Raw genomic sequence first — 16464 nt, 5'->3', positions numbered from 1 at the left:
CTTTCCATCAGTCAATAGCTTCATGCCCATCTATTAGCTTCTCTTCCTTTGGCATGGCGTAATACATACAAGGGGCGTTTGGTAACCCTAACAGGATCACCACGATGATCTAAGATCTCCAGTGATCCGAATACTGGGGTGATTTGAACCCCAGTAATCTAATATATTGATGGTATATTGATATATCAATTTTTCTGCTAACTTGAGGGATAATTTTGTTTTTAACTTTTAACCCAGGATCACTGCCTTGGGGTGGTCTTGGATTTCCGACCTCAAGGACGGGTATCCCATTATCGAGTTGCAGGGTGATTTTAGGAGTGAAGATGATTTAAGATCACCGCCACGTAGGATCACCGTGGTGCAACCAAACACGGTGATCTCATTACCTCCATCCACATCACCCTTGATCTTGGGACGATCACCCTATACCAAACGCCCCCACAAGGTTTCTAGGAGATGAGACACAAGAGGATGCCTGCAAGCATGAGCAGCCACAGACTTTCCAAATTGCAAGATTAAAAATACAATTTGCAACCGGGCAGGACCCCCGCCATTCTTCAGAACCAGCTGAAATCGCGTTTTGATTGGAGTAGATGACCGTAGGCCCCTTGCCCTTTCATGAACATGCCTAGTGATAGAAGTTGATTGTACTTACTTTCCAAAAGAAGATCATTAAGCCTCTCCACGATACGAGCTTTTCTGTTTCTAGATGCTCTGGCACAATTGTTAAGCTACTGAATACGTGGTAGCCAATTAGGTTAGGGACCAAAACAGCAAACCAATCCATTCAGTAGAGGTGGCCCGGCATGGCCCAAAAAAAAAAAGCTTTTATCCAATTTTAGAGGTGCAGGACTGTCATGCCCATGAGAATCCAACCAATTTCTTATATAGAAGTAAGAGGAGAAGCTAAGCATGTTTTAAACTGAAGCACAGTCATAATTCGTCGTCTCAGTACCAAACCCATACTAACATAATATCGGTATGGTATAGTATAAAATTTTTTTGACTGCCAAGTATCGATACGCCATCCATATCGAATACCGGTATCAAACCGGTACGGAAAGCTTCATACCGCCCGAGTATACTATAAGTGAAAGCCTGAACCATAATAGTTTATATAGTGAAGCTCTTCTAAATCCCATACCTGATGATTACATGAAATCAAGAGGCTGCACTGGAATTACAAAAATTTATAACCAGGCACATTATACCCTCTTGCCCAAAACTTGTCCAGCAGAGCCAGAATGCTCTCTGGCAGCCCTTTTCGAAATACATATGCCAAATTTCATATTTTCATCACACTTTTTCGGTTTCCGAAACAATTACAGATTTCCAGTCTTCATGGCTGTTAACACCTTTCAAATATTCTGTAAAGCTTCTCAAGAGAAGCAACCTGTCAAAAATCATAAGATAATCATAAGCCTGACATCTAGTTTTATCCAATCTTTTCTTTTTCGAACAGATTATCTAATATGCAAATTAACTAATTGTTAATGTTCCTAATTCAGAGTTGATGAAGAACAAATTATCTAATATGCAAATTAAATGTCCCAAGAGAACCAGATATACACCTAGACATCTTGGGAAAAAAAATTCAGAGTCGATAAAGAACAGATTGCATCTTCATAGGCTTGTCCGATGACCCAGGGCAGGCATCACACTTATAAAAAAGCATGCGAAACCAGTTCCCACAATATTTTGTTATTCCTTTATTTTTACAATACTAGTGTTGTCCAAATAAAAATGCATATTAAGGATGCCAGTTGACTTCTGAACAAACCATTAAGTTCACCAAAGTAATTTTGGAAGTGAAAATGGCTATTCAGATCAAGAAATTCCAAAATTAATCCAAGGCACGGTACTATGTACAGCCAGAATGGTTAGATTGAAAAAAGAAAAACAACTCCTGTAAAGCAATCATTGAGATGAAGAAAAAAAGACTGATGGGAAAAAAAAGTGCACAAAAAAGGACCATCTGATGTAATGATTTTACTCATGATTAACAAATAATGTCCACTTAATGGATTAACATATGATATACCAGAGGTAGAAAAGTAATTTGCTACAAGATATATACATGTCCATGTCACAAGAAGGGAAATGTGCTGTCAGCAAAATATATAAGATATAATTAAGCCAGTTATTGGGTGAGAGAGATGGAGGACCTGAACAAAAGTTCCATTTGTTGCCATTGATTTTGGTGGCTTGAGGAAAAGCCTCATGGATGGGAATAAGACGTGCTGAATGGTCCATTCACGCTGTGCCCATGCCGTTTCTGCCTCAGCAAGTAGTTCATGATCTACATCATCTTCTCCAACATCCTCTGTTACAACATTAATTCATCAGACAATGTTTGATGGAAAAATTTGTCTATATAGCTGCAGTTTGAAATGCCAACAACTTGAAACTATTCAACAACAATATCCTTATTGCTAGGACCTTTTAGAAATCATCTATGCTAGCTTCACGCTGGTTCAGTGGACCTATTACCAAGCTGTGTTTCACTAAATTTCATAATATTGGGGAATCTGAAGTTTACACTTCTAAACATATGAACAATTGTGAAGTAAGATGCCTTCAAAATTAACGAAGCCAAAAATCAACTCAATTAAGTTGTATGATTATAGTACAGTACAAATCTTTCTAAACATTCATCTGAATATTCTCCATTCTGCGATGTTTCCTGTGCGCTTGGCCCCTCTAAATTGCACATCTAAATAATCAACTGTAAGATCCAATGGGATATGGTAGAAATAATGACATGAAACAAAGAATGGTTTCAGGATTTTTTTTTTTTTTTGAGACTTTTTGGTAATATGATCAGGATTTCCAAGTCATGTTCATTTTTTTTATATATCGATTTACTTTTATTACTTGTGGTAGTGATTTAATGCATATTCCTCCACTATAATTCAAAGAAGAGTGGTTAATCAAGTCCGACAACTGAGTTTTTCAACTAGCCTTACAAGGAGCTCTAGGAACTCTGAATAGTTGTTTGAATAGTGACTTACATTTCCCAGCTTAGGTTTTAAGGCCAGGCAACAAATAGTAACTTGATTAAATGCCTTTCCAGAGACGGCATTAGCACTGTTGGCATATTATGCATTCGAGCAATATAAAGTAAATTGTTTTTAACTATGACAAATTTCAATTGCTCTCAAGTTCTAGCAGCTAAAAACTAAAATACTAGAGAAGAAACTAATGTGCAGAAAAGTTATCAGCTTTTAACCATTCAAAATCTAACAATATACTTTGTAAGCTCTAAAATACCTGGATTGGCTGACTCATTCCCTAGATCTTTGGTAGGACTAGCTTCCCTTCTTTTCTTGTAGAATTGAATCCCACTGCCAAATGGATTTGGCAGAACAGGAGGATGTATGGCATAGAAGTTTCCAAGAACAGCTGATATTGTCTGGAAGCATTCTTTCTCGTTCTCCCAATCAACCTGCAGAAATAGCCCCAACACTTTGTAATAACATAATACATATAATAGATATGCCTATTCAAAAAGATAAGCAGAAAATAGCACCAAGAAGAATAGTATTTTCCTGTATAATCTTGTACTATCACAAGCAGATGCAGCGACAGGTAATTTCCCGTCACCAGCAAGAAAGGAAAAGTTTAATATTGGCATATACAATACTCCAAAAAATTTAAAAGGAGGGGGGGAGAGGAGGTCGGTGGGGACGCGCACGCGCGGACACACACACATACACACACAGAATAAAGAAGTTAAGGGTGCCATCTATATTAGTTAAAATAAAATAATATAAAATTCAACAACTAACAGCACTGGTATTGTGTATCTTCTTGATTTTATAACCAAGTTTCAGTAAACACTCCCAGTGATAAAAACAAATATATAGATTACCAAGACTGAGAGTAGGTTTCAGGACGTACATCATTACCCAAACTCAACAAAAATTCTGGAACATAGTCCATGTCAGGAGTATGCTGGTCAAGTATAACAGGGAGCCTTGTCAGATTCCCTTCTTGATCTATGTGTATACAGAAAAGCTCATCTAGCATCTCCGCCTTTTGCTTGAGCAACTCAATATTTACCTGGGAAAAGAGAACAAACAACAAAAATGTGAACATTTCATTTCAGCAAACAACTACAAAAAAAGATACCGCAGGAGTAACCATACATATGTGCATATCCTGTATTACAATGACTTTTCAAGCTAAAATTTAGAAATTTAAATAGAAAATGAATGCTGAATGATGGATACTTGCATGACAATAATGCAGAAATTAGAAGTTGCCAACTGGAGAAAACCCTAATTAGCACAATCTATTCATATGTGTCTTCTCTAAAACAGCAACATGATATTGAATTCAAGAAGCTACTTATAAATCTAGAATTATTAAAAAACAGTGCAACCATGAGCATGCACTTTTTTGTTGCATATAGGATATCCATATATGCATTAAAAATATTCAATTTTGATTAAGAAAATGTCAAAATAGAAAACTATCATGGCAACATATCCTTCTTAACTGATAAAGATAATAAACGACATGACAGTTATACGTCAATATGAAGCCTGTAATTTGCAGAGGATAACTAATTTACTTCTGCTATCTTCTGTTTTAGATCATCATTATCATCATCCACGGATTCCAAGTCTTCTTCTTTCAGTGCCATCATTAACAATTCCTGTAGAGGAGCTGGTTCACTAAGTTGGATGGCATTGAAATGGGAAAAACGACGAATGGCTTGTTGATACATTAATTCCTTGCTGGTATAAAAGAACAATAGAGTGAATCAATATAAGCAGTAAACTTGTTAAGAAAATTTACAACTAACAATAATAACAAAAACAGAAAAATGTAGCAATTAGAGGAAACCTCATTTAGGAGGTCAATTCTAAGAACTGTATGTATTAAACAAGTAGCTAAAATAGATGCATGAAAACATTTTATCAGGAAGATAAGAACAGTTCCCTGATTCAATGAAAAATTACTAAACATCTAGGGTCGATAGGCATGAGACACAGTTGATCCTTCTCACTTTCAGAACTAGACAGCCACTTTACTGATTTATAAAAAGTTGCATAACAATTCTGCCATATATTATACTGGAGTTTCCATTATCACAGATCTATTAATATCCTTCAATCAACTATGAATCTTAAAAGGCTTCCATGTGTCTGGAATAATTCCAAGATACAAAAGATAGCAGCAAATTTTCTTATAGTAATTTTTAGCCAAAGGGAAGAGAACAAAAAACCATGTGTCCCATGCAACAGCCATGAAACTTCAGGTATCCATATACAGCAAAAGTGGAGAACACTGAAGCACATTAAGAAGTGCTACCACATTGAATTTTCATATTTGCAGATCAAATAAATAATAATTAAGCTTATCTGAGTACATATATCCAATCTAAGTCCTTAACCAATACACACACACACACATATATACATACACACATACATATGATTAAAATTCAGCCAGACTGCATAAAAGCTAGCCCAATATATGGGAACTAAATTTGAAGTTACATGAGCTCCATGAAAAAAACACAACCTTGCCCTGTTAGTGAACATGTTTGAGTGGAAGATTCAAGCACCCATATAAAGCCCAAAAATTCATATAAAAAGGCCTAAGGTTCATCAGAATATCCAAACTCCTGCCAAAAGGTGACTTAAACATTACATACTAAATGTCAAGAGAAAAATATGAGCAAAACAATTAAATATAAATAATGAACCTACTTAATGAATTTATGACTCATCCATCTGCAGAATAGTTTACATTAGACTCAACCTATGATAGACAGCAGCTTACTATATCTATGATTCAGTATTTGACCAGCTTCTGAATGCCCCTTTAACTCTTGGCACGGAAAACCAGAATCTAGTCCATGAAATCTAAATCTTATTTAAGTATTCAATGCACGTATATTTGGCAGCACATGCGAAGTCATAATTTTAAGAAAACCAATGGTTCAACACTGTCGCATGAAACAATATCTTAACATTAGATAACATATGAAATTACATCTATGAATCCATAAAAGAGAACTAAAAGGAAATAAAAAAGTGTTCACAAGTACTACTAGATTATTTTATATGAAAGTTTGCCGAACTAGAGGGGGTACCGGCCAGCGACTGGTTCCGCACGGTACATACAGGTATGTACCGTGCCATTCGGGGTGTACCGAAAACACGGAAAGGGAGAGGGAGAAAAGAAGAAAGGAAGAGAAAGTGAGAGCAAGAGAGAGAGAGGAGGAGGAAGGGAGGGAGGAAAGGAGGGAGGAAGGGGGATAGAGAGGAGGAGGGAACTTACCGGTGACGGACGTGGGGGGAGCCAGCAGCAACCAGCAACGAAGGCACTCAGAATAACCTCTAATCCTCACCAAACCCTAGATCCAGCAGCAAAGGTTCTCGGCCAGCAGCATCCGGCAAGGGATTTTGGAGAGATTTGGGCTAGAGCCTTCGCGATTGATGAATGAGAGAAAGAGAAAGAGAGAGAGAGAGGACATGGTTGTGCAGGAAGCCAGTTGGGGGGAGGGCCTCCTGAACCCTTCGAGCTAGTTTTAAAGTGAACCAGAGCCATAAAAACATCCATCCAAGCTATTTTTCAATCGAATTGGAGCCGTTTTATAAGATTTTATAACTGAACCAAATCTAACCCTTAAAGCATTCCGACTTAGCGTCAGTTCGATACGGGCTAAACTGCCTAGTTCGGGTTGGTTTGGCATTCCATACTTTTTATAGTTAAAAGCTAACAAAGTATTTTACTCTAAATTTACAGAAAAACAAAGAGGGGAAAAAGAGAGAACTAAAATCTATATACTGAACAACTTTTACGGTGAAGTCAACTAGTGAAGTCAAGAGCCAATACTGGCTCAAAATCTACAAAAATGAATAATTTAGAGAATAATATACTTAGTATACAAAAAAAAAAAGCTTATCACAAGCACTCCTAGCAATGTATCATTAGTTCTGATGAACCACAGTTTCAAATGGATCATCATATCCATAAATAGGATCTTATTTCTTTTTTTAAAGGAGCAACTGGTAATTTTCTGATTTTAGTAGAGACAACTGAAGACTACCTATGCAGTGCTGTGCTGACACATGCTATTCCATGCCAAAATAATAAAAATATTAAAAAAGGCTCACTACTGAGTGGCACCAAGCCATATTGAGCCATACCCAACTGGCACACATTGATATGGGCCCACATGGGCTGATATTATGCAATGGAAAAGGTATCACAGCATACATGCATGCCCAATGCCAGCACCCTGCCGGTCCGACATGACGTGTTGCATGGTTCACACATAATTTTTGACAGTGCTATTGACATACCGCCATAAAACTGTAGCAGAAAATTGAATTATCAAAAACGGAGAAAATATAACAATTAAGCTCATACCTCACAGATACTACATTCATTAGGTACAGATGAGTATTGTGCTGTAGCAATGCAAAAACTTCATCAGCAAGTCCAACATATGTGCAATTCTTAACAATATCCAAGAGACCTATATTGACAAAATAAAACAAATAAGACCAAAATAGTTTGGCAGCACCTGTCAGGCATGGTTAAGCTAATAGAAAGTACGGTCATAACTCACCAGAATGAACATTAGAATCAATGTCACCAAGGAGCTCATGGATGCTAGTCAAATCTGCAGACTCTTTAGGGTTCCTTCTTAGTCTTACAGCATTTCTTGCAGATAAAGAAAAAATGTATATGGTAAGAGAGTATATCAAAAATAGTAGGATGACTTGTATAAGGTAGAGGGGAATTTGGAAAAATTGGACCACCATTTTCATTTTACCGATTCAGACTGATTTTCTACAAGAATACCCTATATTTAAAATTTTGGATGCTTTCAAACATAATTTTTATGGTGGATGCACATATAATAAGTTCTCATATCTTTTATAAAGGTGCACATATTTAAGTACTGAACTATATATTTGTTGAATGTGCAATGCACATTGCTGAGCTAGACTGTTTCCGTGGGGCCAAGGATACAAGCTTCCTAAAATTTCAAAACTGAGCCATTTCTGCAGAAAGGAAAAATGAATAAACAAAAATAAAAGTGGCTTTAATCTGAAAAAGTGGAAACAAATTGTTGTTTCTGCAAGTTTCCCTCAGGTAAAAGGTAAAAGGCTGCAAGAAACTTGCATATCAAGAGGGGGAAAATTATTCAAAATCCTCTAGCCATCAACTGATCAACAAAACCAGAATAAAAATAAAGAACCCCAAGAACACCTATTTGAATCAGTTTTATAAGTCATTTAAGTCGAGTTGACATTCTCTAGAAAAGTTCTTTTGTAGCAAAAACATGCTTCTATTACAATAGCATATCACAATTGTAATAGCCTACTGTGGCGTACTTCTTAACTAAGCTGAGGGACAAAAGTAACTTTAGGGTTAACCAAAGTGGCTTGATAAGACAATAAAGATTTAAAGAAATGACCAAAGATTCCAGTGGAAACTGACATTTACTGACAGAGCTTATTCAGAGTAGATTATGATGAACCCCCTCCCCACAAAAAAAAGGGAAAAAAAGGTCAGTATAGCCAGAATACATTGGGTAAAAAACAATTAGCCAAAGACAATGACTATGAGGCATGCTTCAGACAACCCCAGTGCATCTAAACACTGTAAGACAAAATTATGGAGTGGCTTTAGTGGGTTAGGGGCATGGTTCTAAAGTATGAACAAAGGGTGTTTCTTAGATTTTTCTTAAACAATATTTCAAATAAAATTATTGTCATTTAAAAGTTTTAACTCTTAACATATTTTTGAAGAAATAAAATAAACTTCAGCTGTGATATCTTATCTCACAACAGATTGTTTTCTGGAATGCGCCATTTATGTCATTCTTTATAGGGATTTCTCATAATAAAAGAATACATAAAACAACAGTACAAAACTTGAGCCTGAAATCAGATTATACCTCACAGAAGCTAAGTCAGATTTCTTTTCATGCTGCGAAGCAGGCCCATCTTGCCAATATGCATGCAACCTTCCAAAAGGATCGCGTGCATCAGTTCTAACCATTTTGTGTACTGGTACCTTTTGAGATTTTGTCCCTATAGCATCAAATTACTATATAATCAAAAAAAATATACAGAAGGATAGTCTAAACATTGTTAAGTTATGATCAAGTAGCTGCAATGTATATGCTGATATGTTTCTGCAGTACAGGAAAAGGCATACTGTAAGTAGGAAATTACTGGATGTACCAGAACTGAAGGCACTGTTTTCAGGGTCCTTTTTTCCACTAATATGACTCGTCTGTGATGTATAGACTGAGGAATTTACAGCCTATGATGTGCATAGAAAACCACTGATCAGGTATGATGAAAGCTTGCTAAAACACAAGTTAAATCACATTTAAAAATTTCCATGGCACGAAAAGTGGCAATAAGATCTCTTTAGGCGCTATATAAACATAAGTGTGAAACTATTATACAAATTTTCTCTTAATGGATCTTCATAACAGCATATTTGGGGTACCATCATTTTTTCTGATAGTTTTCTTGCACATCATTTTCACAATTTACCTTCTTGACAGCAATGCCCAGATAAAAAATGGTCGGCTGCATGACAATATCCACAAAAGAAATGAACTCTGAAGAACATATATAAAATATGTAAAAATCCACCTGCCTCCAGCCTTGTTGATGCAACTCAAGAAAAAAATGTCTTCGATAGGAGGAAGAACAAGTAGAAATAGAAACCCAATTCCAAGAAAAAAGAAGAAAAGGACATCTAGGGATCATAACAAGTGCTACAAGTTTCCTTCATGCTGCATCAATGAGATAATTTGAGAAAATTGAATGAAAATATAAGGCCATCTGCATACAATCTCGCTGGTGCAACTCAAAATAACCATGCAAGATCCGCAATCTCAATACCGACTGCTGTACCAGTGTTACCAATTTGGTACAGCATGATCAGTACAATAAAAAACACACCCTATACTATGAGAGCTCCTAGTCTCTTTCTTCTCACTTTTTATCATGGTATTGTCCAAAGTTGAGCGGTATAGGTCGGTACGGTACGGTATGCATCCTGATTCTAGACAATACCAGATAGCACGAGATGCTTGGTTCAAATCAGTCTGACTCGTATAATGAAATAAACCTTCATATCATACCAGTACCTTATCAGTACAGTATGGTACGATCAGTACAAGTTGGTATGCTAGACCTTGTAACGAAATGATTAATGGTGATAGGAGGAAAATTTGGGCTGCTTTTTTTTTTTTTTTTTTTTTTTTTTTTGCTAAACCGGGCGATCTATACAACACGTGTACGGATACACCCAATAAAATCGAAAATTTGGGCTGCTTTTAATTTGGCTTTTTGGCTCATTTTTGTCCATGAGATGAAGACAGCTTCCTGCCTCAAGTGATTATCTTCCCTCTTTATCTGCATTCTTTCCAAGTCTAGGGGAATGTTGGAGGGCTGCTCCTTGGTTGTATCGGCTCAGTCTCCAGCCAATATTGTAGATCTCCCTGGCAACCAATTAACATTTTTTGTTTTATGGCAAGCCCCTGTTTTGACTAGATTTGCCCTCGCAAGGAATTTGACACCAATTTTTAAAGGATTGGAATCATGTTGACAACCAATCCTAAAATTTATTCCATCTATTAAGCCTTCTTAACTCTGCATTATGCTTTATCTAACCCCATATTTGACAGGAAAGGACTTGGGTGATGATGACAATGACCGATAGGAGGAAAATAAGAAAGCAAAGAAATCCATTTTTGAGAAAGGTAGAAGGAAAAGACATCTTGGGAAGTGCCTCCAAGTAACATAGGTTCTGCATCATTGAGATAAGTTGAGAAGATTAATAAATATAAGATCTCTTGGTCATAGATCGGAGGGAAAATAAGAAAATCCTTTTATAAGGAGGTAAAAGAGAACTAAGAACATAACCAGATGATGACAAAGGGAGTATTCCCTCTATGCACCAATAATAAGTGGACCCCAGTATTTTACTCCCCATGGGGAAACAAAAACCCACCACCCACACACAGAAAAAACAAGAAGTTTTGATGCTTCAGAAATACCTCCTGCATGCCAACAGTCTATCCATGCCTAAATTTTGGTGCGAGAGCCTCTCTCCCCCCCTACCATAACCATCTAGCCTTTTCCCAACTATTTCAGATTAGCTTTGTGGATCCTCATTCGCCAAGTAAGAGCCTCTGTCCCCCTAAAATCTCAAACTTACACTAAGTAAAGAATGAAAGAAGAAGAGGAAAAAGAATTACATCCACAAGAAGGCTCCAATATTTAAATATATAAGTTCAAACAAACTGCCACCTGCATCCCCCCCCCCCCCCCCCAAAAAAATAGTATCTCTTGTTTTCTATCCAGAAAACTCCATAAAAAGTCTATTTCTCCATCCTAGCATACCACATCTTTATCAAATATTTGGGCATGTCTCAGAGCTATGCTACAAGAGTGCAAATCAAAATCCTTATAGTAGTTTGGTTGTTTCATCCTATAATGATGAAATTCTTCAAATGTTTCTCCAGCATTATCTTTTCTACCCTACTGCGACTAATAATGAAAGAAAGAAATGCAAGAGCAGTGCTGGGAATTAAATCTCTTGCTAGCTAAAAACAAACTCATCAAAAGTTCCCACTATACAAATATCTGTGTGTGCCTGTGTCTGTGTGTCTGTGTGTATCCTAGTCAATATCTCATCTCATTTCCATGTCCGTAGTTCTTTCAATTATATCTCACCCTCACTAGCATTGCCCAAGTTATGTGGTAGGCACCACTATCTGAATATGGAACCTTGGTTATCGAAAGGTTGAATCAGGATATTGAATCATACCATGAGATACAAGGATTGAAAGAACTTGATCTAACCACTTACGAAATCTAACTATCATTCTCTATTCCTTGTGTTCTTCTTCCGAACTATGATAATGATAGTTCATTCTAAAACATTTATGCATGCACGCATCTGTTTGTGTGTGACCATCCTTGCCTTTTAGAAGAACTCAATAATATGTTTCTTTTGTATTTTTCTTCTTTCCTTTTGTCATTCTAATTGGTGAGAATATAGGAGAATTTCAGGTTCTATAGCAAAATAATAAAGTTGGCTTCATGTAATTTACAAGGGCAAACTATCTAGATATGATACTATAGCTGTAGGCTCATTAGATTAGTAGTTCCATTAAGAAAAACATCATATTACATTTCTAACAAAAAAAACAATATTTTTGTGAACAAACTTTTAGAGTATCCAGATCCTCCTTATCTTTATCCACCATGTAGCAGTTGTTAAAACTATCAGAGGCCACCCTCCTAGATTAAAATATGATATCCTTGACGGGCTATGTTATAATGAAAAATAAACCAAGTCTCAGGTCCACCTGATTAGTTCCAAATTAGATCTACAACTGAGATTTACTTCCTGATAGTTGGGATCTTCTAGTTTGAGATCCCTCAACTCTCCTATGGCGTAGTGTGAATATATGAGTGAAAAGGTGAGATTATATTCCTGACAAAATTTAAATTCCAGTAATTTAAAACGATAGGATTATACCCTTTTGTAGCAACTAGAACCTTGGGGTGCACATGATTAGGGTTGGTAGATTAGGGGTTAGTCCAAAACCAAATCAGTCTTGATTGTTTTCCAATATTGGCTGAACCAGTCAATATTGGAGCTAAAACAAACCAATCCAACCAAGATTGGATTGACTCAGGTCAATTCTAGAGAGGCTTAAAAATAAAGATTAAATTTTAACATATGATCTATTAGTATATGTTAAGGAAAAATGAACAATATAGCAACAAATAATCTATCAACATCACACAATTACCAACACAAAAAATAAATAATAAATGTTGGACATAACAAGCTACAAATATCAGAAACCTAATGGAACAAAACAAAAGTTAACATAAATTATGGGTCTATAATGGTATAGATAAAAATATAATAAATTATTGGATGATATATGTTATATTGTAAACTTTATACATAAAATATTATCTATGTAAATTGGTTCGGTTTGGGTTGGATCAGGTTATCCAACCCCGTGACCCGAGATCAGATCAATCCAGTTAGGACTTAAGGTGACTCCAAATGAGAATCAAACTGAACCATCTTATATAAAACCCGAACCAAACCAACCCAATGAAGGTTTAGCTATCAGGATAATCGGAATCTTATGAACTCTACTAGAACCCATGGTATATGGTCAATCAAGATCATAAAATTTTTAGGCCAAGGGCACATGCCTTCGATGCTCCAAACCACTACGTGAAGTATAGGACCATAAAGTAGAAGTTGAAAACTTCCAATTGTTGCAACCAAGGTTCGTCGTCTCGGTACCGTACCTCGTACCGGCGTCACACTAGCACGGTATCGGTACGATACGGTACAGTATGAATTTTTTTTTGCATACCGACATCCGTACCGGGTACCAGTACCGAACTGGTACGCAATAGTATGCCCCATACTACCCAGTTTGGGCCGGTACGGCGTACCTTGGTTGCAACCATTAGGTTATGGCATGTCCAAGCAACGTTATTCAAATAACTGCCAATTCAATAGTATATTCATGGTCATGTCCAAGCTCAAAAAGCAAAAGAAAATGAAAAATAATTAATATCCACCTACTTTGTTTCTTTCTATCAAGCCATACAATATTCTTTAGTAAAAAAATAACAAAGTGATTACCATACAAAGTAGAGGATAGAAGTTCCAAAAAAGGAACAAAAAAGTTATATATGAGTGAATTACCTGAGTTTGAAATGTTCTTGATGTGTTAGAGTTCATCAACTTAGACTCGACAGCAGTCTGTATGGTCTCAATAAGACTCTCCTGGTTTAAAAGGCTTACCTGCAATCAGGAATGTACAGCTGATCTGAACATTGTTGGATTAATTAGAAGATTTATACACAAACAGTAAGCAATTATGGAAAAGAAAAGATTAAAAGGCCCACCCATTTCCTACAAATACATGAGAACAAGGACTTTGCTTCATTAAATTCTACAAGAGACTGTTTTCACACAGACAGATCTGTAATAGTATACCTCTCTTTTTGTCGGATGCATATTGACATCTACATGCTCGGATGGGAGACTGATTAACATATAAATGAAAGGTTTTGATGCTTTCGGCAAAGTTGCAGAATAAACAACTTCAATAGCTCTTTTCAAGGCAGTGCATTCCACCAGCCTGTCTGAAAGAAAATATTTTAGATAATGTATATTGAAGCATAGTTATAAGTCATCAGTTCTGAGTTTCAAAGTAAATATGTTCCTAACCTTTATCTTTAGATATCATTAATAATCTGATGCCAGTATGGTACTCATGTTTACATACCATTAATGAAAAGTATCATTGTTGTTTTTTTCGCTACATAATTTGCATTTGAAATAAAACCATCCATCTTGAAGATTGATCGGGCAGGATTGTCATCTGAAGTAGTTATTTCCATCAGATCACGAGCCACAGAAACACCATACACAGTTCTGATAGCATCCAGCCTTGAACATGAAGCAACCGTGTGAACATCTGCTCTATTTGCGCCGTGCTATTTCATATAAATGAAGAGGTATTAGCATTTCATATACAGCAAATTAAAATAAAAGTTCTATTTGCATTAACATTTCACTGAAGCATCAAATGTTGACTCACCTTCCTGCAAGAAAAGCTCACACTAATGTTATGGACTGCAAACCGACTAATCAAGTCTATAATCTTTGGGTAATCATCACTGGAGCTCTGCAATGTCTTTCTCCGAGCAATCATATTGTAAAATAGATTCTCAACCTGAAACAAATGAACTTTGATAATCAAAAAGATTCCATGACATAGATAGTATGCAAAATCACACAAGAAATTGATGAGAAACTTGTAATGCCGGTCATGATACCAAAACCATGCAGAATGCCCTACCATTATTTGAGTTCCTCTAACAGCGGCACAGGGCCTGGGTTCATGCTCCATTACTCCATCTCTATAAGAAACCCTGAAAATGGGCATTGAAAAAAAATATTGAATATGACAGAACTGTATAACATTGATGGAAGGAACTTGAGAAAGACATACACCTGTAACCATGCAGTTGACCTTCAGTTATAGTTGTCACAGTGACATGACCAACATACGTCATGCTGGCCAAAGCCTCCCCTCTAAAACCCATTGATTTAATTGTCTGTAGGTCCTCATATGTAGATAACTTTGATGTGGTGTGTCTTTCACATAGTATTGGCAGATCCTCATACTGTTACCACAATAATTTCATGCCATTAATAATAACAATATATAAGAGAGAAGAACTACTAAGAATTGCTAGCTCCCAATTGTCAATTGGAACTGCAATACACGAAATATCACAAATCTATAATACAACTCACAGAAAGAGGTAAGCACTGTAGCAACTTTAAATCAAGTTTAATGTCCCAAGAAGTTTATCCTTTCTATTGGAGCATTTATTTTATCATTTTTAACAAATCCAAAACTCCTGGTTACCTGAATCATTAGTCCCAGAGAGTGATCAGCCTCCATTAGTTTGATGTAAGCCTACCTACATCCTCTAGTTCCCAAGCCTTCCACTGTTTACTGTTTTCCAATATTTCCCACAACGAACGTCCATCGGAGGCAGTCACTTAAAGAAACCCTAGCGCAAATATTTCTTGAAAATATTTTAAAATTCCATATTCGGCTAATCAACACAATCGACCACGCTTGTTTTCCACTTCTTGAACCAAGAAAAGGGGTTACGATAAAAACCCTATATACATGCAAAAGAATAAATGTTTAACTAAAAAAAGGCATCCATTTTTGAATCTTTCTAAGGATCGACTTGCATTTTCGGAGCATTAATCAAGCGGAATGGGCTCAAAAGACGCGCAAGGGTATTGAAGGGGAAATCGGAGAGCAAGGGTTTACCCGGATGCCGTGGCCGTTGTCCGAGACCTGGATGAGCTTGAGGCCGCCGTCCTTGACGACGACGGAGATGGAGGTGGCCCCGGCGTCAAGGCTGTTCTCCACTAGCTCCTTCACAGCAGAGGCCGGCCGCTGGATCACCTCCCCCGCCGCAATCCGGTTCACCACCGACTCGTCCAGCCGCCGAATCCTCGGCGGCTCCACCCTCGCCTCGGTGGAGTCCGTCGCCTGCTCGGGTTCATCAATCTCCATGGCGACAGAGAGGGAGAGAGAAGGTGGGGTCGGGTGCAGGTTTTGGAGGGAGAAGAAGAAGAAGAAGAAGAAGAAAAGAAAGAGGGGGGGGTTGTTTACAGACCCGACTTTATGTTTGACTTCTGCAATTCCACAACCGACTTCTTGCAACTTTGCCCAACACGGAATAAAAGGGGGATGGTTTGTTGAATGGATGTGGGCGGGGTCAGGTACTACGATTCATATGAATAATTTTTTTTTTAACTATTTAAAGATCAATGGAGAATCAAGAAGCAGCGGACCAACACTAACCCAATTTGGCATTATTTTTT

General features: G+C 37.0%; 1 protein-coding gene across 2 annotated transcripts; it reads right to left on the bottom strand.

The window, feature by feature from the left end:
- Window positions 1-1091: 1091 nt before the first annotated feature.
- On the bottom strand, window positions 1092-16310 carry MLH1 (MUTL-homolog 1). 2 transcript variants are annotated; one of them, XM_008797028.5, is made up of 16 exons: window positions 15905-16310; window positions 15064-15236; window positions 14909-14981; window positions 14648-14782; window positions 14333-14543; window positions 14041-14189; window positions 13747-13845; window positions 9219-9300; window positions 8930-9065; window positions 7592-7686; window positions 7390-7498; window positions 4577-4742; window positions 3901-4062; window positions 3271-3445; window positions 2166-2323; window positions 1092-1393 (listed from the first exon to the last, which is right to left on the bottom strand). In XM_008797028.5, the coding sequence occupies exons 1-16, from the start codon at window positions 16151-16153 to the stop codon at window positions 1349-1351; spliced, it is 2217 nt and encodes a 738-aa protein (XP_008795250.3). In that variant the 5' UTR covers window positions 16154-16310; the 3' UTR covers window positions 1092-1348. The 2 variants fall into 2 exon arrangements, with proteins under 2 accessions (XP_008795250.3, XP_008795249.3); XM_008797027.5 differs by having other exon boundaries at window positions 9210-9300; window positions 15905-16291.
- Between the last annotated feature and the right edge of the window lie 154 nt (window positions 16311-16464).

The sequence above is a fragment of the Phoenix dactylifera genome, chromosome 13 (genome assembly GCF_051530095.1).
Source record: "Phoenix dactylifera cultivar Ajwa chromosome 13, Ajwa_hap1_PhDact_Kaust_v1.1, whole genome shotgun sequence".
In the NCBI taxonomy this organism is placed as follows: domain Eukaryota; kingdom Viridiplantae; phylum Streptophyta; class Magnoliopsida; order Arecales; family Arecaceae; genus Phoenix; species Phoenix dactylifera.
The sequence above is the reverse complement of the archived record's forward strand: the minus strand, read 5'-3'. Positions and strand labels throughout refer to the sequence as shown.